General features: G+C 39.4%; 1 protein-coding gene across 1 annotated transcript in view; it reads left to right on the plus strand.

Annotated features, from left to right (window-relative positions):
- The window catches only part of GABRB1 (gamma-aminobutyric acid type A receptor subunit beta1), a 396,298-nt gene extending 371,484 nt beyond the window's left edge, over positions 1–24,814 (plus strand). Inside the window, exons 6-9 of the mRNA XM_047719215.1 lie at positions 2,268–2,405; positions 2,578–2,730; positions 6,176–6,420; positions 24,391–24,814. Of these exons, the coding sequence (XP_047575171.1) occupies positions 2,268–2,405; positions 2,578–2,730; positions 6,176–6,420; positions 24,391–24,738 (884 nt within the window). The 3' untranslated portion in view covers positions 24,739–24,814. The remainder of the gene's footprint in view (positions 1–2,267; positions 2,406–2,577; positions 2,731–6,175; positions 6,421–24,390) is intronic.
- The last annotated feature ends 855 nt before the right edge of the window (positions 24,815–25,669 follow it).

A 25,669-nucleotide genomic window follows, 5' to 3' on the forward strand; every position in this document is an offset into this window, starting at 1 on the left:
ACAGTAAATAATAACCTCCATAGAGTGGCAAAAGTAACAAAAGTAAAAGAGTTGTGCGTTCAATGAGTTAAGGAATAAGAATTCAAAAAAGAGCTTTTTGAAGACAAGTTAGGGAATTTTAAAGTAATAAAGTTAAGACAAGTTTATTTCCCTTCAAAAAAAAAAAAAACCCAAAGCTTAAAGTTTTTTACATTCTTGCAGTGTTATGTTAATGGTGATCCTTTGGCACTTGGCACTGCACTTCTAAATTTTAGATATATTGGGTTTTTTAAAATCTCTTTAAAAATACATTACTGACTTTAATCAAAAGTAGGTCAGCATAATGTTCACTACATTATATGGTTATCTTTGAAACACAAACCCTAGTAATTCTAATGGAAAAAAAGATTTGATGCTTTTTTATTTGAGGTGAATATAAATAGAAAGTGCACTTAGGACTATCTTCTTTGTCTCTACCAAATAGAAAGAAACAAATATACCCTTCCATATGCCTTAAATGACTTTTAGATTTTTAAATATATCCATACATTGCTTTTATTTTTTTTAAGATTTTATTTATTTATTTGACAGAGATCACAAGTAGGCAGAGGGACAAGCAGAGCAGGGGCCAGAGAAGCAGGCTCCCTGCTGAGCAGAGAGCCCGATGTGAGACTCCATCCCAGGACTCTGGGATCATGACCTGAGCTGAAAGAAGAAGCCTTAACCCACTGAGCCACCCAGGCACCCCCATACATTGTTTTTATACAAGTTAGTCTTTTATATGACCACAACCAAGCTAAACTCCTAGCAAGTGGGAGTAGAAGTGGAAAGGCTAGACCTTTCTAATGCAATCTATAATCCTCTACACATTCCTCTTAAATTAAGAAAAGCTCACCTTCATAAATATTAAGCTATAAAGTTACTATCAAGAATTCATAGTTTTGGGCGCCTGGGTGGCTCAGTGGTTAAAGCCTCTGCCTTCGGCTCAGGTCATGATCTCAGGGTCCTGGGATCGAGTCCCGCATCGGGCTCTCTGCTCAGCAGGGAGTCTGCCTCCTCCTCCTGTCTCTCTCTGCCTGCCTCTCTGCCTACTTGTAATCTGTCTGTCAAATAAATTTAAAAAAAAAAACTACCTCTCCCATCTTTAAAAAAAAAAAAAAAGAATTCATAGTTTTTCTACACTTGTTACAGTGAAAAATCATAATGTATAGAATTACTGATCACCCTAAGCTAATGTATTATTGTATATGAACTATATTTTGATTTTTAAAATTTAGTGAAAAAAATTCATGTAGTTCTTAATTTATCCCCTATATATTAGATATAATAAAAATACATGAATGGAAGTTTACCTAATTTTCTAAAAGAAATGTGTATTTCTTTTTTTAAATGTCTTGATCATAGGGGCTCCTGGGTGGCTCAGTGGGTTAAAGCCTCTGCCTTCGGCTCAGGTCATGATCCCAGAGTCCTGGGATCGAGCCCCGCATCGGGCTCTCTGCTCAGCAGGGAGCCTGCTTTCTCCTCTCTCTCCCTCTGCCTGCCTCTCTGCCTACTTGTAATCTCTGTCTGTCAAATAAATAAATAAATAAATAAATAAAAATCTTAAATGTCTTGATCATATAATAAGTACATATAAATTTGGTCTTCCATTATACTTCATCCTTTTATCCTTCCTGTTTCCCTTTTAATAAATATGTGCTCAATGATTATTACTTATTATTGTTATATGATGCATAATAAAAATCTATGCTCAAGGTACTAGAATCCAATTATCCTTTTTTTTTTTTTATTTACCTTAGAGAGAGGGAGAATGTGTGTAAGCAGCGGAGGGGCAGAGGGAAAGAATCCCAAACAGACGCCCCACTCAGTGTGGGGCCAAATGTGGCATTCTATCCTGACACTGAGATCATGACCTGAGCCAAAATCAAGAGTCAGGCATTTAACCAACTGAGCTACCCCCAGGCACCCCTAGCTATCCTGTTATCTAACCAAAGAATTCCCATTAGTAGATGCAAAGGAAATAACTATGGAGCAGTGATAACAGATATTACTGAATGATCACAGAGTTTATGTCCAGTAAAGTTGGATACATCCATCTTATCACCACAGACACAACCAGCCCGTCAGGAATAGTGCTCATTGTGAGACATATATGCCATCTAGATAGAAAGCATTGTCGTCTCACCACCACTTGCTGGGGATTTCCTCTCCAGCTCCCAAACTGTCTTCAAAATGAATTTCTAGACCAAAGGAGCTCTGTTTAACTATGCTATATTTCTTGGTTTCAGATGGCTATACCACTGATGACATTGAGTTTTACTGGAATGGAGGAGAGGGAGCAGTAACAGGAGTTAATAAAATTGAGCTTCCTCAGTTTTCAATTGTCGACTACAAGATGGTATCCAAGAAAGTGGAGTTCACAACTGGTGAGGATATTTCCCCCAAAATGAACCAGGGGTACTGTGAAATTAAAGATGATTCCTACCAAATGGAGATCTGATTTTTTTTTCTTTTTTCTTTGTCCTTTCTTTTCTTTTCTTTTTTTTTCTTTTTTTCTTTTCTTTCTTTCTTTTTTCTTTTTTTTTTTTTTTAACTCAGGGGCATATCCACGACTGTCACTAAGTTTTCGTCTCAAGAGAAACATTGGTTACTTCATTTTGCAAACCTACATGCCTTCCACACTGATTACAATTCTGTCCTGGGTGTCCTTTTGGATCAACTACGATGCATCTGCAGCCAGAGTTGCACTAGGTAATGCATTCCCAACACTGCACAGAGCTGGTAGGATTTAGCTTCAACCAACCAACCAACGATAGAAAATATAGGCAAGGGCTTTTCTCAGAGCAAGTCAAAGAACGAGATTACCATAATAGTCCTTGACAGTAAAGCATCTAAGGGTAAGCATTTTTAGGATGAATGTTTTACAATGCAATATCTTTTTAGCATTTTACAAAAAAAAAAAAAAATCTTGGAATATACTCAATATTAATCAATACTAACCATATAAGTGCTTCTTAGAGTCTATTTAAATTCTCATTACACTAATTTTTACCAACTTTGTGATGATTTCCTCTTTGGTCCCTGCTTTTTACAGTGAAGAACATTTACAATTCGTTATTCTCAAATGGATTTGGTAAAGCTAAACCTTGTGACTATTAACAAGCTATTAAATTGTTGGGCAATACTATCTTTCAAACATTAACTGAAGTTAACTTGTGGGGATCCAAGTTTCTGTTAAATGTAGCTCATCACCCTTGAATAAGGCACAGACATTCATCAACTGGATTAATGATCTGTGATCAGGATGAAATAAAAATGGTTTCCTTCCTTAGGGAACAAAATACAAAATTAATCTTGCCATGATTGAGTAATTGCTACAAGCTGAAAGGCTATATTGGAGACTTTAAAGGGCTCCTTGGAAAGTTAGAATACGAGAGGTCTGTTTGATGAATCTGAGCATGTGTGGGTCTGCTTCATTATTTGATCCTAGAGCCCTTTCAGTTATCACTTTCTAGGGCTTATTCTCATGCATGGGTGCTCGTGAGCGTACACACACACACCACACCACACCCCAAATACGTAACAGCATCATTTCCAGCTAAGCTGACATCCACATCAATTCTTTTGAGATAGCTCAACTGGGTTAGATGCTCAGCACACGCTTTCACACCTAAACTAATTGTCATCTCTACAGCTAATTTCTAATGGTTGAGTAATTTCTAATGGCTCACAAAGTCAAGTTCTGGCAGTCCCCTCTCAATCTTTGAACGTTCCAAAACTAAGGAAAGCCAACCAATAGTTTGTCCCATCAGAGGTATGAATCTGCACATATTATTTGACTACAAACATGAGGACGTGTATAATAGGGTTAAGGAAAAAACAGTGGATGATGTCCACAGCAGGAAATAATAACCATCAAGGTCATGAATTGTAGTTCTCTTTACACGTCTGTCCTCAAAGCTCATGATATTTTGATTAGAGATGTCATCACATAAAAATGCTGACTTAATCCTTTCTTTGAAATGTAAAATCAGTGCTATTTTAAAACCTAACTAAGGAAAAAAGGCATTTAGTTACTAACCCTTCTTGCCTAAAAATTTAAACCAAGGAGTAGAAACAGAAGTGTGATTGGTGGATTTGTAAATGAACTCTTTCTACTAAGGACATTGGCTAGAATTATATTGGGCAAAATTTAAAATGTTATTGAAAGAAATAAGTAAGACGATTCATGATGGCATTTCATGAGTGCAGCATATTTGAATTCATCACCAGTCTGAACCGTTTTAACTTTCTGTATGGCAATCCTGACTTCCTATTTTATCTGTTCTCCTAAAAGTTAAATAGTCAAATCAGGAAATTTGTCTAAAATAATCTGACAGGTAAATGAGTGCTAAACTCTTTTTTTTCCCCCTTTTCATTTTCTACCTCCCATTCTCTTTGCCAGCTGTCCTTTGTCTTTAACATTCATTTTAACATTTCCTGTCTTTATTTTTAAGGACTCTCATCAAATTTCAGGTTTTACGTTCTCCTCTCTTTGCTTTTATTTTAAATGCCTTCGTTTAACACCTCCTTGCTTTTTTGCCCCTAACTAGGTCATCTACAGCAAAATAATCTCAGAGTTTCTGTTTATTCAGCTATACCTGCCCTATTGTACTCAGCAAGCTGTTATGGCAGCCATATAAGATAACGCATAATTATCTTATATATCATAATATATCTTATATTACCCATATAAGATAATGCATATTACACTTTTAAACACAGAAGTGTAATATGTGTTTAAAAGTTTAAAAGTGAGGGCACCTGGGTGGCTCAGTGGGTTAAAGCCTCTGCCTTCAGCTCAGGTCATGCTCCCAGGGTCCTGGGATTGAGGCCCGCATTGGGCTCTCTGTTCTGCCGGGAGCCTGCTTCCTCCTCTCTCTCTGACTGCCTCTCTGCCTACTTGTGATCTCTCTCTCTGTCAAATAAATAAATAAAATCTTTTAAAAAAAAGTTTAAAAGTGTAATAAAAGTGTTTAAAAGTGTAATATGCTATATAAATGTGTAATATTAGTATTGCAGCATGAATTATCCACATTAGGCTACAACTTTCCTTTCAATTCTTGCTTTTCTCAATTACATTTCATCATCACTGTCATCAACACCAAATATTTTTTATTCGGCCATGCAAACATTATATGGTTAAGAAAGCTAGTTTTTTCAAAAGATTTTTATTTATTTATTTAACAGAGAGAGAGATCACAAGTAGGCAGAGAGGCAGGCAGAGAGAGAGAGGGGGAAGCAGGCTCCCTGCCGAGCAGAGAGTGGAAGGCAGGGCTCCATCCCAGGACCCTGAGATCGTGACCTGAGCCGAAGGCAGAAGCCTAACCCACTGAGCCGCCCAGGTACCCCAAGAAAACTGTTTTTAACAAAGTAGACAAAAACGGAATTTTCCTTTTGAAAGTTTACAGTCTTACTCTTCTTCACAATTCCAAATTGAATTTTTCAGGAAGTCTTTTCTTGATTCCAGGAAACTAGTTCATTCTTGACTCTTGAACCCAGTAGAGGTAATATTTGAAAAACGAAAGCAACAAGATTATATCTAAAAACGACATAAATCAAGTTATTGATGCAAATCATGAACTTTCTTATACATTTCTTCTTTTAGAATTGTCTCACTATGAATGATACATTATCAGTGTAATAATCTGTAATACTGACCTTGTGGCCTGGGTATTCTAGATATATGGAATGAAGTAGGTCTCCTCAAACTGGTAACCAGCTTTCAGTTTGGTAGTGGCTGTCGTAGGCATTAGTATCACAAGAACAGGTTTAGTAGGAAAATGAGGGAGATGCTGAGAGAAGAAAGAAGTTGTGGTGTGTAACAGAATGACAAACATTTTGACAATAGACAGTAAACATATCAATGGGATTTTGATATGCCTTCCCATTTACTTTTTTTTGCCCATGTGCATTATTTTTAAAAAAATGTTTTCTAACCTTCCATTAATGGTACATCCTGTTTTATGATTTGTTCATGGACTGTATGGGGAGCCTGCAACTTTGTCTTTCAAAATGTCTACTCTTTTTGCCCAATGATTTATGGCATTACTGCCATCACTCTGGGGCACCAATAAGGAAATTGCATCTGTATTCTCAGTCTTTAAAGGGCAGCTTAATGAGTGCATTCAGTAAGCCATGTCTTTCTCTTCCATAGGAATCACCACTGTGCTGACAATGACAACCATCAGCACCCACCTCAGGGAGACCTTGCCAAAGATCCCTTATGTCAAAGCGATTGATATTTACCTGATGGGTTGCTTCGTGTTTGTGTTCCTGGCTCTGCTGGAATATGCCTTTGTAAATTACATCTTCTTTGGAAAAGGCCCTCAGAAAAAGGGAGCCAGCAAACAAGACCAGAGCGCCAATGAGAAGAACAAACTGGAGATGAATAAAGTTCAGGTAACATATTAAATATTCCTAACAATATTCTTCCAAAATTTATCAGCAGCATGGTGCTCAAGACTCCCATAACAAGGGAAAAAAGTAATTTTTCTTTAATACAGCTTCAAACACCTCCTTCCTTTTATATATTTGAGAACTGAGGATTGAAGAAGTTAGGTTGAATTAACATAGGTTAATAACATACCTGGACCTAAAACTCAACCCCAAGTCCATTATCTTTTATTCTGAACTATATAGTTGTAAAACAGTATGCAGAAGAATAATGCCAGATTTGCTTGATAAATAAATGAGAGAACTGAAGTGACTCAATTCTGTTCTAAGTGGAAATAAAGAAATATGGCCCAGTGGTTAAAACCACAGACTGGGGGACGCCTGGGTGGCTCAGTTGGTTGGACGACTGCCTTCGGCTCAGGTCATGATCCTGGAGTCCCGGGATCGAGTCCCGCATCGGGCTCCCAGCTCCACGGGGAGTCTGCTTCTCTCTCTGACCTTCTCCTAGCTCATGCTCTCTCTCACTGTCTCTCTCTCAAATAAATAAATAAAATCTTTAAAAAAAAAAAAAAAAAAAACCACAGACTGGAATGAAACTGCCCAGCTCTGCTATTTCCTGGCTTTATAATGCCAGGCCAATCAACCTATGTGACTCGTGTTACCTCTGTCCTCGGGTCCTCATCCATAAAATGGAGATTATTATAGTATACCTATTTCACAGAGTTGTTTTAAGGACTAGATGAGTTTTTGAAGAGCCTTATATTTGTAACAATACCTGGAACATAGTGAGTGCTCATTATCATTATAGCTACCTAGCTCTTATCATTATATATAAGACATTGTGACTATTTTTCTTTTGCTTTTCATTGGTAGATCTTATGACCTGTGCTTATGCTGGGTAGAATTAATTAAAATTAATGCCTTTTTTATTCTTTGAGAACATCTCTTTTGCCTCTGCTTCTATGCCATGTTTCACTGAAATCAACTTAAAATTATGTACATTGAAATGCCATATCCACTATAAATTATTTTCAAGCTGGCACACAAATGACAACTCAGATAGTCACTGGTTTAGCTACTGTTCTGAACATTGCGACTACTTCTCTGAAGGAGACAAAGTGGCTGGCTCTCACAGAGTTTAGATTCTACTGTGGGAAGAGAGGCAATAAACATGTAAACATATTCAGAGGATAATTTGAGGTTGTAATAAGTGCTATGAAGAAAGTAAAACAGAGCAATGGGTAAATAAATGATTTGGATCAGATTCAAGGGAACAAGGAACGAAAAACAGGTGATCAGGAAGACCTCTCTGAGACATTACCACTTGATCTGAGACTTGAGTGATGAGCAGCAGTAACCACGCCATGCCCATTTCAGGCAGAGGAAATGACAAGTGACAGAGATTCTGAGGAAGGAATTGCTTGATGTGGGAAAGTACCAAGAGAAGACTAGTGTAACAAGTGCATAGCAAGTGAGGGAGAAAATGTAGTTTGAGAGGTGGTTGGAGAATCAGGCAGAAGCCAAGCTATAAATCTTCAAGATGTATCTTCATGCTCTTTAGTAGGATACCAAAACTGGACAAACACTGCCAAGTAACTAGAAAATTATGGGAAAAGTACCAAACATATTCAGCCAAATGGTCAAAATCCAAAGTAACTCATTCAAATAAATTTTTACTCTTATGTGAAATATTATGCTAGATTCTATGGGAGAAGGAGGACGCATGATACTTGCCCTCAAGAATCTTCTGATCTTTCTGGAAAAGAAAATTATAGGAGGTGATTAGACTATAAAATGAAACAGGACATCACCTACCTTGAGGAGCATATCTGAAAGGAAAAGGCTTCCCATTTTCCGTTTGTAACCATACCAGCTTTAAAAGTATGTTTAGTAGAAGTTTTTAAGCCTACCTCTTTTCTGTTCCCATTCCAAAGCTGGTCCTCTGCATGGCTAGAAATGTGTGTTAATTGATATATCATGGAGAAAAGGCCTACATAAATAAAGTAGCATAGGTTCACTGGTAGGAAAATCCAAAGATATGAACTGGATGGGCACTCAAAGATAGGTAGAATTTGGAAAGGTATCAAGGAGAATACGTGGTCTTTCAATTGGCTCAGAAAGCAATGTACTCTAGAAAGGTGATTAAATGGAAAGCCCAAGCAAACTGAAATCAATTCATTCAGATCGTTTAAAAAGATCATAAAACAAACTTTAACCAAACTCTGTGGCTATGCCTTGATTCCACCCCAGGATATCAAAGAACTTTTCTAAGGTTCTATGGGACACATAACGGCAAAAGGAAAGCCTTGTATGTCATATCATACTGAGAGGTATAGTATATATTGCTCTGAAGAGGACTTAGTGACTAGAAAATAAATAAGTAAAATGTGTCTGTCTAACTGATAAGCAGGCTTTTTGACTAACGTTGGACTCAAACATAGTAAGATTTCACTGGATCTGAAATCAGGAAACTCTTAGCCCAAGCAAATTTGACACTTTAAATTTTAATTCCGGTAGAAAGCACAGAAAAATCCACCAATTGCCAGGAGATGAAACACTTAAAGAAGATAAAAATGCATTTTTACCCATAGACACCTAGACTAAAACCTCCACAAATGCTTTTCACAGAAACACAAAGAGACAAAATTATGCCAAAATTAATAAACACATCATGTTAAGACATGAAAAAGTAGTTTATATTGGACTAACCTTCCTGTGGATTAAAAATTATAAACCCTGATGGGGCACCTGGGTGGCTAAGTGGGTTAAGCCGCTGCCTTCGGCTCGGGTCATGATCTCGGAGTCCTGGGATCGAGCCCCGCATCGGGCTCTCTGCTTGGCAGGGAGCCTGCTTCCTCCTCTCTCTCTGCCTGCCTCTCTGCCTGCTTGTGATCTCTCTGTCAAATAAATAAATAAAATCTTAAAAAAAAAAAAAAATTATAAACCCTGAGCAAAAATCTATTAAAATCTGCTAGAGAACATAAAAGAATAACTGAAACTAAGCAAAAACTAAAAGAGAATCAATCCTCAAAGGAAGAGAATGACCCTATGTTAAATCTCTATTTACATCTTTGCCCTGAGGCCTCTCCCCACCAGTCTGGGGATGTGGGGCAGCAGAACCTCAGGAAAAAAAACCAAAAAATCAAAAACAAAAAACTACAGTTTTATTGGTTTGATGAGTCAGAACATGGAGTTTGAAACTTCCAGAGTTCCTAGAAATCTTAGAAAGTGAACCACAAGAGAAACTCAGAATCTGAATATAAATTTCCCACAAATCCATGGTTGATCCCTGAACTACAAATGTACAAAATGCTAAGAAGTCTGGAAAGGAAAAATAGCTGAAAGGTTTAAAAAGAACAAAAATAAGGGATTCTCCTTGAGTCAAGGAAAAACTAAAATACACTCAACCTAACTATACATAAAACCAAGTCACTACACATTCTAGGTGACCTATTAGTAATTTAACTGTCCATTAAAACAAAACCCAACATTCATCAGGAAAATATATTATATTTAATATATTTTAAAAAAAAAAAAAAAGGGGACGCCTGGGTGGCTCAGTCGGTTAAGACACTGCCTTCGGCTTGGGTCATGATCCCAGGGTCCTGGGATCGAGTCCCGCATCGGGCTCCTTGCTCAGCAGGGAGCCTGCTTCTCTCTCTGCCTCTGCCTACCACTCTGCCTGCTTGGGTTCTCTCTCTCTCTCTCTCTCTGACAAATAAATAAATAAATAAAATCTTAAAATATATATATATATATATATGTATATATATATAAAATTACTAGGCATGAGGAAAAACAGGAAAACATGCTCAAGAGAAAAGATTTAGTCACTAGAAACAAACTGCGAAAGTCTTGATGTTGGCTTAAAAGGAAAGGACCACAATTAATAATAACTATAATTAACATATTTAGAAATTCATAGGAAAGAGTCAAAAACTGAAAACAACTGAAATACCCTATAATGGGCAAATGGTTAAGCAAACTAGTATATTCGTAATATGGAACACTAGCCCAATAAAAAGTAATGAACTATTGATACATCCAACAACTTGAATGGATCACAAGGCCATTATGCTGAGTGGGGAAAAAAAGCCCATCATAAAAGATTATACACGGGGACCTGGGTGGCTCAGTGGGTTAAAGCCTCTGCCTTCGACTCAGGTCATGATCCCAGGGTCCTGGGATCGAGCCCCACATCGGGCTCTCTGCTCAGCATGGAGCCTGCTTCCCTTCCTCTCTCTCTGCCTGCCTCTCTGCCTACTTGTGATCTCTGTCTGTCAAATAAATAAATAAAATCTTTAAAAAAAATAAAAAGATTATACACTGTATGATCCTATTTATATAATATGCCTGAAATAACAGAATTATAGAGATTGAAGAATAAGTTAGTCGTTGCCAGGAGTTGGTGATTGAGGGGGGGAATTGAGTGTTATTATTTAGAAAGAAGTAGCACGAGGCAGATCTTTGCAGTGGTGGAATAGTTCTGTATCTTGTAGTGGTGGTTATGTGAATCTTCACAGGTAATAGAATTACGGAGAGCTAGATACACTTTATACCAATGTCAGTTTCCTGGGTATTAGTGAACAATAGTTAAATAAGATGTAGTCAATGGGAGAAACTGGGTGAAGGATTCATGGGACCTCTCTGTACTATTTTTGCCACTTTCTAGGAATCTACGATAATCTCAAAATAAAAAGCTTAAAATAAAGTCCATAGGAAGAGATTAATATAATATATGAAGAGATGGGGAGTTTCAGAAAAAGATTTGAAACTATGGAAAAGAACCAATGGAAATCATAGAATTGAAAAATGCATTAGATGGATTAGCACCAGATTCTATACAACAGAAGAAAGGATTAAAAAACAAGAATAGGGTGCCTGGGTGGCTCAGTCCATTAGGCGTCCAACTCTTGATTTTGGCTCACGTCATGATCTCAGGGTTGTGAGAGAAAACCCCATGCTGGGCTCTGCACTGAGCATGGAACCTGCTTAAGATTCTCAATCTCTCCCTCTGCCCCTCCCCCATCACATGCCCACACTCTAAAATAATTAAATAAAAGATCAGTGAAATTAATGTTAACATTGGCCATCTCTCAGTTTTTCCATTGCACTAGTTCTTGTCATAAATGCTACTACCTCAAGGATGCCTCAACTGACCAAACCCACTGTTGGTTTATATTTTGTACCATTGTTATTTGTCCTCACCATATCCTATGCTTTTCCACCACAGAATATACCACAATAGTGAATACATGTTTACTTAGTTATTTTTTTAACGTCTGTCTCTCTATTAAACTGCAAGTTTCCCAAGGATTGGCATCAAGGTCCTTGTCTATTTGATTTATTGTTCTTCACTCAGAGGCTAGAACAGAGAACAAAAAACAACAACAAATATATATTTGTTGAATGAATAAATCCTAGAGAACCCTTCTCCATTTAGTGAGCATTTAGGATGAGTTCTTAGGTACCACCCAAGTTACTGAATGTTACATTATGATATTTTATAAAACCTTTACATATTCATAATATGTATTTAGGATGAGTTCTTAGGTACCACCCAAGTTACTGAATGCTACATTATAATATTTTATAAAACCTTTACATATTCATAATAAGTAAGAAAAAGACTATCTATAATCCACTGTAGTTTCTGCTCCAAACTTTCTTAGTTTCTATCACTTTGATTTTTAATATTTTTAAAGCATGATTTATATCAATCCCCACTATTTGTTCTGAATGGCAGTGTCCTCTAACAGCAGATAGATATAATCTTCAATAAAAAAGCAAGTGTATTACTTCATCTGTTCACTGTATTGTCTCCAGCAGTTAAGATAAGAATGCTACCCCTGGTTAAATTTAAAAAAATAATAGAAAATGATATGAGATTTTTCCTTTCCTATAATGGTTGGATGATCCTCCCCTTTCCTTTCAGATACTTGTAAACAGCTGAATTCAAATGATATATGTGCTGTGGTCCCAGACAATTTTCATTTGAGGGACCCTAATATTTGCCTTGGTACCATAGAGCACAGCGTGGCATCGTTCATTTATTACACATTACTTTTGATAGCCATGGCTGGGCAGTCATGTCAAGGGTTATTTGTACTGAAGCGTCAGAAGGGCTTGCTTTGTCTTGATTTATATTTCCATCAGCTGCACTGAAGCATCCTTTTATAGGAGTACAGATGCTGAATCCAGACATTAGGAGAGTTTCAACCTCCAAGGTGATAAAGACTGTAGATTCATGAATCCCTCAGGCATCATTTGAGCAAGAGATGGTATTTAGGGTTTTGAAAGATCGATTTCACAGGATAAGTAGGCTGTAAGTAAGCCACTTCTGAGCCACTTTTACACTAACCTGGAATAGACATGGTTGTGTCGATTGGCCACATGCTTTCCCATTTGTAAGTAAATTCACCTAAGGGGAATGGTTGCATGGGTAATCTGTAATCACATACTGATTCAAAGTTGTTTGAAGTCATGGGGGACATCAGTGGGACCTGCCAAAAATTCACACCAAATGTGCAGTTTGCAACCCTAACAGTTAAGAAATAGAATTTCCCTTCAGAGCCAAACATTGAAACTGTAATTGGGCCTCTTTTCTCTCATTCCTAGTCTCTGTAGTGTGTCATCTACAGTTTCAGACACTTTTAGACATCTACACTTTCAGGCAAATTTCTAAATGGAAATCAGCTCTGTACTGTGATTAATTCCAGGATACATAATGCATGTTAAAACAGGCATCCTAGAAGTCAACAGCTCTTTCCTTAAAACTAGCTTGACACAGTGGATACGTACATTATTAGCCTTTGAACCTGGGACCTACCCCACATCTCTGCCTTGTCCTGAGGCCAACTAGGACACTTCCCTCAACCTTTGATGAAATTTTAACATTTCTGACTTAGCATCTTGGATTTTGGAGAAATTCGGGCAGGACCTTTGATTTCTAATGACAGCCTGTGTTAACAGTTCATGAACATCTTTAGTCCTCAAATCCCTGCCCAAATCTGGCTCAGTTCATGCTTTGTTCTCCAGTCTTGGCTTAATGTAGCTCATCTCTAGATGCTTCCACAGTCTTATTTTCCTTTCCAGGAATCTCCAAATCAGTCTCCCTTCCGCCCTCCCTCTCCTTCCTTCCCTCTCTCTCTCTCTCTCTCTTTTTCTCTCTTGCATCTAGTGTCCATTTTCTTCTATATCCAAACAGCTAGAATTCTTCTGTAAATGAGAAAAAAATCGAATTTACTTAACAGGCTTAAAGAAAAAGATGGTTTTTTGGGTTTTTGTGTTCTTTTTGTTTTCTGTTTTTGGGGGGGTTTTTTGGCACACACAAATGGAAGGTCCATGAATGGCTTTAATTTCACATGTGGCTATATCCAGATATTTAAAAAATGTCATCAGAAAACATCTCTCTTCATCTCTTAACTCTACTTTCCTTTATATTGGCTTTACTTTCAGTAGACCCTTCCCTCATGGTGGTTCCAAAATGCCTAAGTTCATATGTTCAAAGCTTTATAACCTTAACCCGAAAGTACTGTCTTAAATGCAAGAGTTACAAAAAAAAAAAAAAAAAAAAAAAAATCTTAGGATTAAATCTTTTGGATCAACTTGAGTCATATTCTCACGCAGAAATCAATCTCTCTGACCAGGAAGACAGAAAACGCTAGATGCCCAAGTCTGGGTCACATGCCTATCCCTGGAGCCTCAAAGATGCACTTAGGCCCATGCACTCAACCACATGCACCAAGGAATGTCAGGTAATGTTATCAGAAGAAGATGAAATGGAATGAGACAGGTCAAACCAATAGGCATCCACCATAATCCACCTTCAACTCTGCCTAAAGGAGAATATCCACCATAATCCTTAACGTGGGATCCAGCTCTCACTGTGATTTCATTCTGCTTTCCTCTTCTGCTTCATTCCTCCTTGCTCCCCCTTCACCAACACACTCTTTTTTCCAGAAATACAGATCACCGTTTTCCCAGATTGCCATGTTTTCATGGCTTCAGTAACTTTGGCTTATTCCCCAGAATTCACCTCTTGCCTGACTTCCCTCACTCGTCAAGCTAAGTTGATACTCCTCCTACAGCTTTCCACTGCACACTACGCTTACTTGTTTTTTAATTTGAGAAATGTTTCGTATTTAATTTTAACAAATATTTAATGACAACACACTATAGGAATACCCTCTATGCACTGGGTATAGTCAGCAATGAATAAAACGAAACCTTTCATTTGGATAAGAGAGAAAGATAATGAACATCATACACACAAATACCTCACACCAAAACAATGAACAGGACACACATAAACACACATAAAATGCCAGATAATAAAAATGCCATAAAGAAAAACAGAAGAAGCCTTGAATGCAGACACTTTTCTCTTCCACTTTTGGTATTCCAATGCACGTCTTAGAGCTTGGCACAAACGGGCACTTATATGATTTTAAAATAAGTGAGCTAATGAATCAATGAATTATAAAACCAAATAGGATGCTCTTAAAATTCATGTGTAATTGGAAACATTTTTTCCTATTATATTCCTACTGTTACAAAAACGAGATTTTTAAGCCTCTCCTAAAGTGAAAACTGTTTGGTACCTTTCAAAATTTAAAAATCTATATTATAAATATTTTCAATGAAGGACATTTATTTTGATTAGGGATAGTCAATAGTGATAATAAGGTGTGTGTGCATTATTAATAGATTGCTTTCAACCTATTTTGATACTTTTTCTTTTAGAGAGAGGGAGGTGGGGGCAGAGGCAGAGGGAGGGAGAGAATCTTAAGAAAACTCCATGCCCAGCACAGAGCCTGACAGGACGTCTGCGGGCCCACTCAGGGCTCAATCCCACAATCCAGAGATCATAACCTTAGCCAAAATCAATCAGACTCTTAATCGACTGAGCCACCCACGCACCCCAACACTCTTCTCAGCAATTCCTTCTCCTGAAATCTCTATATTAGAATCTAAAGTATTTGATAACTCCACTCTTTACTTCATCATATTCTCCACTCAGGAGGAATAAAGTGTAGATGTGCATTGCTGGTTATCTAGAAAACCATGGCTAATACAGTAAGAAGATCATAACTGATGTGATACAGTAAGAAGGACTTATCCACATAAGAGCAGTATCCCACAAACCCCAAGACAGTCACATGCACATTGACATCACACATTTTAAATATCTCCTTTTTGACCATGTGAAAAACAATGGTTACTCTGACCAAAATCCCTCTTTTGTTTACCTGAAGAGCAAAACGTTACTGAAGAGATTTAGGATGAATATTTTAAGAGGATTCACTAAAGATAAAGCCAAAAAAATGGCCATTATTTTCATCATTCACAATTCAATGAATTTGCTGCTTATAATGCATTTCATATTTAATTATAAAAAGCACTCATCTCAAATATTGGGACTCCCTAAGCCCATGTAGAAAATGATCTTATGTATAAAATAGTTTGTTTTCTTGTTTTTATCATTCTCTTCTCAAAGCTAATAAATTCCCACTCACAACAGCTTAAGAAATTACTCCCCAACCTTGATGTTCCGTATCTCTCAGGCTTCAACAGCGCATATTTGTAATTCCTTCTTAGCTGCCTGAAATAAGTTAACTGCTTTGTGGATTTTTAGGCACACCAAAATCAGCTAGGACCCTTGGAATGCTTGTGTAAAATGCAGACCGAGAAGACCTTAATTTAGGATGAAATGGGCTCAGACATTTATTTCTAACAAGCTTCCCAATGGATTCAAATGCACAATAATGTCTGAGAACCACGACCCTAGAGATTCTAACCACTTACATGTCCTTGGCCATTGAAACTCAAATGGCATTCAGACAGACGACTCCACGTCTGGGTTTCAGAGTTCCTCATTCTATAGACAGTAGCTCAGCCCCTCCTTCGCAGTATCAGCGTCTTTTCTGGAAGAGCACGGGGGATACACAGCAATAGACAACGACAGTAACGAAAGAGCAGCTGCCCTTCTGAAGCTTACAACACAGTTGAATGACAAAATGTGTAAATAAATACATGGTATAAGGGCAAATGATGATAATGATGGTGGCGAAATGATAAGGAGCTAGGCAGGTAGCCATCTGAGGAAGATCATTCCAGGAGAGAGGAACAGCAGGTGAAAATGCCCTGAGGTCTTAGGAGCATCAGGGGCCAGCCAACTAGAGACCAGTGCGGATGGAGCAGAGAGCTCCAGGGGCAGAGTGGTAGGAAGTGAGGGCAGAGATACCCGCTGGAGCTCAATCACGGGGTGCTTTGCAGGTTTGCATGAGAAATCTGGATTTTATTCTTTGTCTTGGAGAGTAGCTAGATTTAAATGGAGGAGACATGGTCTGGTTTACATTTTTTAAATATTACTCCAGCTGCTACGTAAAGAAAAGACCACCGGGCTTCCTTCCTGGAAAGAGGAAGATCAATTATGCAGTTAGACATGATGATGGGGAAAAGTGGTCAGAATCAGGCTGTGTTCAAATCTAAAGCCATTTGAATCTACTCATACACTGAATGGGAGAAACAAGGCAAAGAAAGGGGATCTGGGAGAAATTTATCTACGTGAGTAATGTTCTGGAAAACTGCCACTTGTTTCATTTACTTCTTTTTCCTTCTCTAATTCCTATATAAGAGAGTGCACATTTGTTTAGATGAACATAGGTTTGCTCTGTCTTCTATAGCTTCTTGAAAGGACAATAAAGTTTCTGCTTCTACCACTAGTTGTCAGGACATGGCAAAGAGACACGTAGATCATCTTCAGCAAAGCCTCCCATCCTCCTCCCACCATCAAACCAAAAGGTTTCAGGAACTTGAGATGAAAGGGTTGCCATCTGGCTGCCCTGATGAGAGCTGATGACTGACAGCAACAGCAGGAACATGATACATTCTATGAGCAGGATGGATGGGCAGATGTGAGACTTGGCTCTGTGGCTCTCTGCTCCCTTCAGGTGAAGGCAGCCATTCGCACTGGACAACCTCAATTAAATAGACTGTGGGCTTCTGAAAGGCAGCTCCTCCTGTTCGAACATCTCTCTCCTTGGCTTCCTGTGCTGTACTTCAGAACCACTCAGTAAATGTGAATCTAATTGAATTGGCTAGCAAAAAGGAAATAACTTTCTGTTTGCAAAGTAGATTGAGCCCAGAGGTATTTCTCAACAGGGCTTTAAAACTGCCACTGAAAACAAGATTATATTTTATTCCAATTATACTGAAATGAGTTCTGCTATATTTACATATGGAAAATATCCAGAACCATTCAATTCAGTGAGTGGCAACATTTTTTCACAGCCTAAGGCACCGTTTGGGGATGTTAGGAATGGAGAGAAGGGGAGAGGGAGTAACATGGAAGGAGTGGGAGAAAGGCTAGCCCCAAGCCTTTTGTACATTTGTTCAGGGTTCTGTTGAGGGAAGAAATACAGCCACCACCTCAATGTTTTAGTCATTTGGAAACCACCCTTATGATCTTTGCCATACCCTTTTGTCAGTCAGAATTCTCCAGAGAAACAGGACCAATAGGAACAGAACCAACATACATACAAAAAGAGATTTATTTTAAGGACTTGGCTCATACAATTATGTGTGAGATCTGTAAGGCCGGCTGGAAGTTCAGGCAGAATTTCTGGTGCTATCTTGAGGCAGAATTTCTTCTTCTCCAGGAAACTTCAGTTTTTGCTTTTAGTGTTTTTCAGTGATAGGGTAAAGCCCACATCATTAAATGGAATCTCCTTTATTTATAGTAACTGATTAGAAATGTCACATCTACAAAATACCTTCACAACAACCTCTAGACTAGAGCTAGACTAAACAGCTAGCTGAGTAACTTAACTGAGCTGACACCCACAACTTACCACCATACCCTTTTACAGGCTGTACTGTCATGCATTCATTCATTCATTCATGTAGTAGATATTTATTGAATGCTCCCATGCCAAGCACTTTTCTCAGCTCTGGGAAAACAATATTGAATTAGACAAAGTCCCTGCCTCCTAGAGCAACATTCTAGTGGGACAGTCAGGGGGAGGAACAAGTTGGCTAAGAAGAATTCTGCTCTATTTTCAGATTAAGAAATCTTTAAACATCCATGCAGAGCTATGGTGTAGGGTGTTCAGTAGTAAGGTCCAGGAGAAAATAAGGGAATTACATTACTTTAAATTTTTCATTCATTGTAATAAAATCTGAGTGTGGATGCACTGTTAAGAAAAACATGCACAAAATCACCAAGTTAGAGTGCTGGCTACATCTTTCCTAAGACACTAAAAGCAATATATACAGATAATTTGTTTTCTTCATAATGTTACCTGATTTTTTAAAAAACTAATTTTAGAAGGAAGAAGGGCATTGCCTGTTTTCCTCCATAAGGATATAAGTGCCAAGGGTTCAGAACCTCTTGTGTTTTGCTGTCTTCGCAGAACAGCTGTGTCCTCACATTTTAAAACTAAGATATTGTGTTGGTAAGGGCTGCACTGTAGGAAGGCAGGAGAGGGTTCACCAGCTGGAAGCTGGCTTGTTCCTCCCCATCTCAGGTCCTTACAGCATGAAACCCCAAGCTTTCTTTTATATGAGAACCCCTCCAATATTTGCCTGTGGTCAGCACGCTTTAAGGAGACCCTCAGGAGGGAAGAGGAGAGAAAGGTTTCGCAGGCAGAAAGTGGATATCATGCTCACAAATTTCAGAAAAGTCTCTTGGAAAAAGAGTTAGTAACCTGAGGTTGAAAGAGGTCATATTATCCAGGAAAATATTTAGAACCGATTGGAGGTGTAAGGAGTCCCAGGGTTTGTTCATCAGAGTAAAAAAGTAAGGGGCTTTATTATTTGAGATCTTTGAATCTCTAAAATGTGAGACATAATGTTCTATTATTTATGGAAGGGCTGATTTCCTCGTCAGTGTCTGGAACAGTGCCTGACACATAGTAAGCACTCAGTAAACATTTATTGAAAAAATGAGCAAGGAATGAACAATTTAACATTTTAAATGTTTATCCATGGTATGCCTAAAAATTACCTCTTGGAGTGCATAAAATACGCCTCCCTACTAAGGAGTGAGGTGAGGATGAACAGTTCGTGAGCCGTTAGGGCTGCAGTCCAAAGTCATACTCTTTGTTCCCTGGTATCAGTCATCTCAAGCTTACATTTTGACCATCTACCTGAAAGGGAAGAGTGAAGGTTTATTTGTCGACCCTCCTGGAGTCTTAATAACAGTTGTATTCATTTGCTCTAAATTTAGGTTTAATGATGCTCTAAACTTTAAAAAAAAAAAAAAAGTCAGTGTTGTTGGTTGGAAGAATATGTAGTTAATATAACGTAGTAATTCACACACACAGCCCCCATTTAGATAGATTTATCTCCCTCCCCAGTCGCAGGAACCACAGAATGAGTGCAGGCGGGACTCACCAACCCAACAGGTTCAACAGGCACATCCCTCACCACATTGCATCTTTTCTGTAAGCAGATCGGAAGGAGAAAAATACCCAGAACCCGTGGAGCCAAGTATGCCCGCGTCCTTGTCCCACGTATGCCCAGTGGGGAGCAGTGTGAGAGGAGAAGGGGAAGAGAAGCTGGAGGCATGGATCCCTCAGTTTCCCTCCCAGGAACTGGAGTGAAGAGTCCTTTCCTTTAGGGCGAGAGGAGGAGTGGGCAATGATGATCCCAGTGAACACTTATGTCCAACATGAGCAGTGCTCTGAGAAATCTGTTTATCTGCCCTAGAAATCAAGTGTGCTGACATTTTCATTTGCCTCACATCCTTCCGCTTCAAGGTTATGAAATCTTTGGTGTCTGGATCACACCCAGATGTTGATGAGTTAATCCCTTATCGACAAAGCAGCCACCACCTGGCCCTTCGCTGCTTCTGAGGGTGTGAGAAAACAATGACCACTTTCCCCAGGGACATTATTTTTGGAAAGCTGTGCCTCCCACTGTGGATCTAAGGACACCTTGGGTGTCTTTATACAGTTGAGGGGAAAGGAAAGACACTCTTCTCCAAAGGGCAGGGGTTCAAGCAGAGCCCACCAGAAACCCACTGGCATCAACAGTGGCATTGCTGTCACGCATTCACATTATGAGGCAGCAAAAAGCTTAGAGGTGGGGAAGGAAAACTCACACTTCAGGAGAAATGTACAAGCACTCCGTCTCACACACATGCACGCTCACACACATGCACATGTACACGCATGGTATCTAACACTAGCTTTCAGGAGACATTCTAGACTGTGTGGAGGAGAGAGCCTGAAGATAGGTCATCACTGTTACATGGCCCTTCTTAAATTTCCCCGATAAAGAACAGCATAATGTGGATTCAACCATGCAGTAATGCAGTCAGCGTTCGTGAGTAGTTGTAGAACCAGATTATTTTATATGTCACTTAGAGCTATGATGTCTATCTCAATGACAAAATATTTTGAGGGACCTGCACAGACTAATAAAGATCATGCAATTTATTGGCTCATTGGAGTCTGAACCAAACTTAACAAAAATATCTTAATAAAATATGCTTTTTGTACGACTTCTGTGTAATGAGGAGCATCTTTATGCTTCACTGGCTGATTCCAAATTCTAGTAACTTGTTTACTAAGGGAGATTCCATAATAATGCAACTTAATGATGCATACAGTACAGATCAAGTGATTCAATTTTACAAGGTTTTTGGTTTCGTTTTGTTTTTGTTTTTAGTATGCTGTGTCCTCTGCCTAGAATATTATACATAATAAGGACTGTCAAAAGTCAGAAACAAACCCTTGAGATTACCTGGTGAAAACCTTGTATTTTTAGATAAAGAAATGGATTTACTAACAAAATCAGGACGAGAACACAGTTTCCTTGTTCTTTTCAGATTTTATTTAGTTATTTATTTGAGACAGAGAGAGAGTGCGAGAGAGCATGAGCAGGGTGAGGGGCAGAGGGAGAAGAAGGCTCCCTGCTGAACAGGGAGCCCAATGCCGGACTCGATTCAAGGATCCCAAGATCCCAGGATCCCAACCTGAGCTGAAGGCAGATGCTTAACCAACTGAGCCACCCAGGAGCCCCAAGAACACAGTTTTCAACTCTGAATCCTTTGTTCTTTCACCCATCTTTAAGGCCTAGGAAAAGCTGCACCTCCTTTATGACCCCCAGACTTTTAAGAACCCCTAATCATGGTCTATGCTGTACCATTTAGCATTTGGTTAAAAACTTTTGTCACTCCCCTCAATTATATCTCACTCCTGTGTCTTTAAGGAGATTATTGTCTCAAGGACAAAATTGTGTTTTATGATACTCTACACTGAAACACCAGAGTGCCTAGCAGAAAGATATGCACCATGATTATCTCCTAAGGGACTTGCCCCTTTTCTAATGAATTCAGTACTTTGCTCCTTGTCACTTTAATGCCATCACCCTCTTTCATAAAGTAAACTTTCATACGTGTGACTTTTCACCCATATCCTGGTGCATGCACAGGCGCGCGTGCACGCACACACACACACACACACACATACATATCCCCAACACCTAGCACTGTGCCTGGCACACATAGTAAGTTCTCAATACTGTTTACAGAGAGAAAGAGAGAGAGAGGAAGTTGGTTTGTGAAGTTACTATAAGCAGGGAAGGTACACGGGTACACACAAAAAGTAGGATTTCAACTGAGCCTTAAAGAAAATACACTGACTGGTGCACCTGGGTGGCTCAGTGGGTTAAAGCCTCTGCCCTCGGCTCGGGTCATGATCCCAGAATCCTGGGATCGATCCCCACATTGGGCTCTCTGCTCAGCAGGGAGCCTGCTTCCTCCTCTCTCTCTGCCTGCCTCTTTGACTACTTGTATTCTCTATCTGTCAAATAAGTAAATAAAATCTTAAAAGAAAATACACTGATTAACATGCAAGCAGGAGAGAAAACTATATTTAAGGCAAAGAATATCCTGTATTTTAATCCCAAATTGAGCACTTTTTCTTTGTTTAATCGCAGGTATTTACTTAAGCTCCCTGAAGCTCTATTTCCCTACCTGCTGAACTAGGATAATATTATATATTTTGTAGAGTTGTTATAAGAAATAACTGAGTTGAATTATGCAATAGGAATCAATAAATAGTAGTTATTAACAACAAAAGTTAATATTAACTCCCTGAGTGAAGAAGCCAGTAGAAGTGCCCATGAGGGCATAATGGGTAGCTCAATTAGGCTAAAGCCACATGCTTTACAGAAGGAAAGGATAGGTGGCAGTGGAGGGAGAGGCCAGATTGAGTCACCGTCTCTCTCTGACTACCTCCAAGCTTAAAGCTATCAAATGCATCATTAAATTCACTGCGGGGTGTGGTGAAGGCCAAGGACTAGGAAGCGGTCCTTTCTCAGTAAAAAGCACATTTTTTTTTTTTTAAATCAGACAAGACAGCCCTAGCAGTGGAGTAAGCCTGAGGGAGTTGGCTGTAGCAGGTGATGAACGATGGATATATACAAACCCGCTACCATGATGCTAGGCACATAGCGGACACCCAAATTTTCGTTCTGTCCTCTGTGATGTACCAGCATCATATCCCACCACTCTTTCTACCTTTCTTTTCTGTTTTTGCCTCTTCCTAAGCTTTACTCTTTCTTGGTCACTCATTTCTTTCATCTGCTTACCGATACCTTTGTTTAGCATTCGAGTGTTTACTGAGATTCATTTCGTATGAAAGCATTTATAGAGCACTTACTGTAACTCGGGCACCATGCTAATAACACTAGATTCCAACACGGTTGCCTGTACTGCCCTTGGAAGTACTTCAGACTCATTTGCATGAATGAGCATGTCCTCTCAAGGTAACTTAGTCGGCAAAGGGCATCGAGTAAAGTTAAAGAAAAGCCGCATTGTAGGCCAAACATGCTCACGTTTTCTGTAGTTCCATAAATGTGTGTGGGCATAGCATAGACAAAACTTGGGCAATCTGGGATAGGTACCACTCGAATGGCAGGAAGCAACAATAAATAATAGTGGGGACACGAAAGTCAAAGTATAAGCCAGGCATATCCTTTTGACCCCTGAATCCTACTTTTGGCAATTTAGCCTGAGGAAATAATTATAGCAATGCACAAAGATTTAGCTAGAAGATGTCTCTTGCAGGCTTGTTTATGTAACACTGCAAGTAAACGAGCCTTAACATCTAAGGATAGATGAACACAATTATGCTTTATCCATATAAGTAGTTAATAAGTGATATCTCAGAGGAATAATTATTACCATGGAAATAGGACCAGATACACTATTAACCCACCAAACAAGATTGCAAAGCAAAATATGCCAGGTGAACTTGTGCTTGTTAAGTATATATGAATAGAAAAAAGACAGGAGGGCTAGCAGGATACTAAAAATAATGAACTCTAAAGGTGAAATTATAAAAATTTCCACTTCTTATTTTTTGTGTTTCCTATTTGTTTTCTCATTTTACATACTTCCATGGGCCACTTTTGTAACAACAACAAAAAAAATGCCACAGTTATAAATGATATAGATAGATAAGTATACATAAATATAAATGATGTATGGATGAATAGATAGGTAGATTAGACAGATAATAAACAGATGTATGATAAATAAATAAATGGTAGATAACTAGATGGTAGATTAGATACACAGCGGACTGCGTAGTGGTAGACAGATGAAGGATTAGACAAATGAGAGATAGATGGTAGATTAGTTAGATAAAAAGGTGATGAATTAAATAGGTAGAGAGCAGATTAGCTAGATAATGATGGATTAGATAGAGACGGATATAGATGACGGTTTAGAGAGAGAAGACAGACCTTGGACAGGTGTTGGATTAGACAGACAGGTGGTAGATTAGGTAAATAATGATGAGAGCTACATAGAGTACAGATCATCCTGTAGTCCAGGAGGCACGCAGAGCAGGACGTGCAGCGGGACAGTCTCATGAGCCCCGCGTGGCGTCATCAACCGCAGGTTCACGAGAACAGCCAGTGTCCCTCCCGCTGTGGCTGAGCGCGTCCCTTTCTCGCCAGGTCGACGCGCACGGCAACATTCTGCTCAGCACCCTGGAAATCCGGAACGAGACGAGCGGCTCGGAGGTGCTGACGGGCGTGAGCGAGCCCAAGGCCACCAGCATGTACTCGTACGACAGCGCCAGCATCCAGTACCGCAAGCCGCTGAGCAGCCGCGAGGGCTACGGGCGCGCGCTGGACCGGCACGGCGCGCACAGCAAGGGGCGCATCCGCCGGCGCGCCTCGCAGCTCAAAGTCAAAATCCCCGACTTGACTGATGTGAATTCCATAGACAAGTGGTCCCGAATGTTCTTCCCCATCACCTTTTCTCTTTTTAACGTCGTTTATTGGCTTTACTACGTACACTAAGGTCTGTCCTCACGGTTCGTAAACGACTACTCTCCTCTTGATTCTTAACCCCACAGGCGCCCCCACCTCCGCCCCCACCCCAACCGCCCCCACCCCCGCCCAGCAGCAGGGATCCTGCTGTTTTTTGAGGTAAGAGATTCAGCCATTCAATTGGTTTTAGGCCTTGCATATCAATTTTATTACTGCACCATGTTTACTTCCAAAAACAAAACACCCACCCACGCACCCACATACACACACACCAAAAAAAAACTCTATTTTTTTTCCAGTCTACTGTAGTCCAGGTTATCCGCTCTTTCAGAGCTCTAGTAATTGCCATGTTTACAAACACACACACACACACACACACACACACACACAAAGAGAGGAGTTAGATAGATCTTTAGCAGTCCTCCCTACTTACCCTGGATTTTACTGATTTATTTTTTAAATGCGATTGAAAAGAGGACCTAGCTCTGTGCGCGCACCGCTTCCTGGAAAACTGTAACAATCTCATGCTGCCAAAAAACAACACAATTTCCAGGATCTCAGAAGAAAAAACAAAGCCATTGACAAGTTACAGATTTCCAGGAAGAAGGGGGGATAGAAGGAGCCTAGACAGGAAGGAAGACTCCCCTCCAGGCTCAAGTCTCCAAAACTCCCTTGTAGAAGGGGTCCCAGCTCCACGGGAGAGGAGGGAGGGATTGACAAGGGCGGAGGAGTTTGAGCCCCCAAAATTTGCCATCTTCACCTCACCGTTAAACTGGATATTCTGGGGGAAAACAAAAACAAAAACAAAAACGCTTCCTTCTCCGACTTGCAAGCAGATTTCAAATTAGCACTAGAATCCATCCTGGTGGCCATTGAGAACATTTTTCTTTTGTTGAGAATAAGGAATCTGGGCAATGGTGATTTCCTTAACTATTCAAATGAGCAGCCTTGAACCCATTTC

Source organism: Lutra lutra, chromosome 2 (assembly GCF_902655055.1).
Source record: "Lutra lutra chromosome 2, mLutLut1.2, whole genome shotgun sequence".
Classification (NCBI taxonomy): Eukaryota; Metazoa; Chordata; class Mammalia; order Carnivora; family Mustelidae; genus Lutra; species Lutra lutra.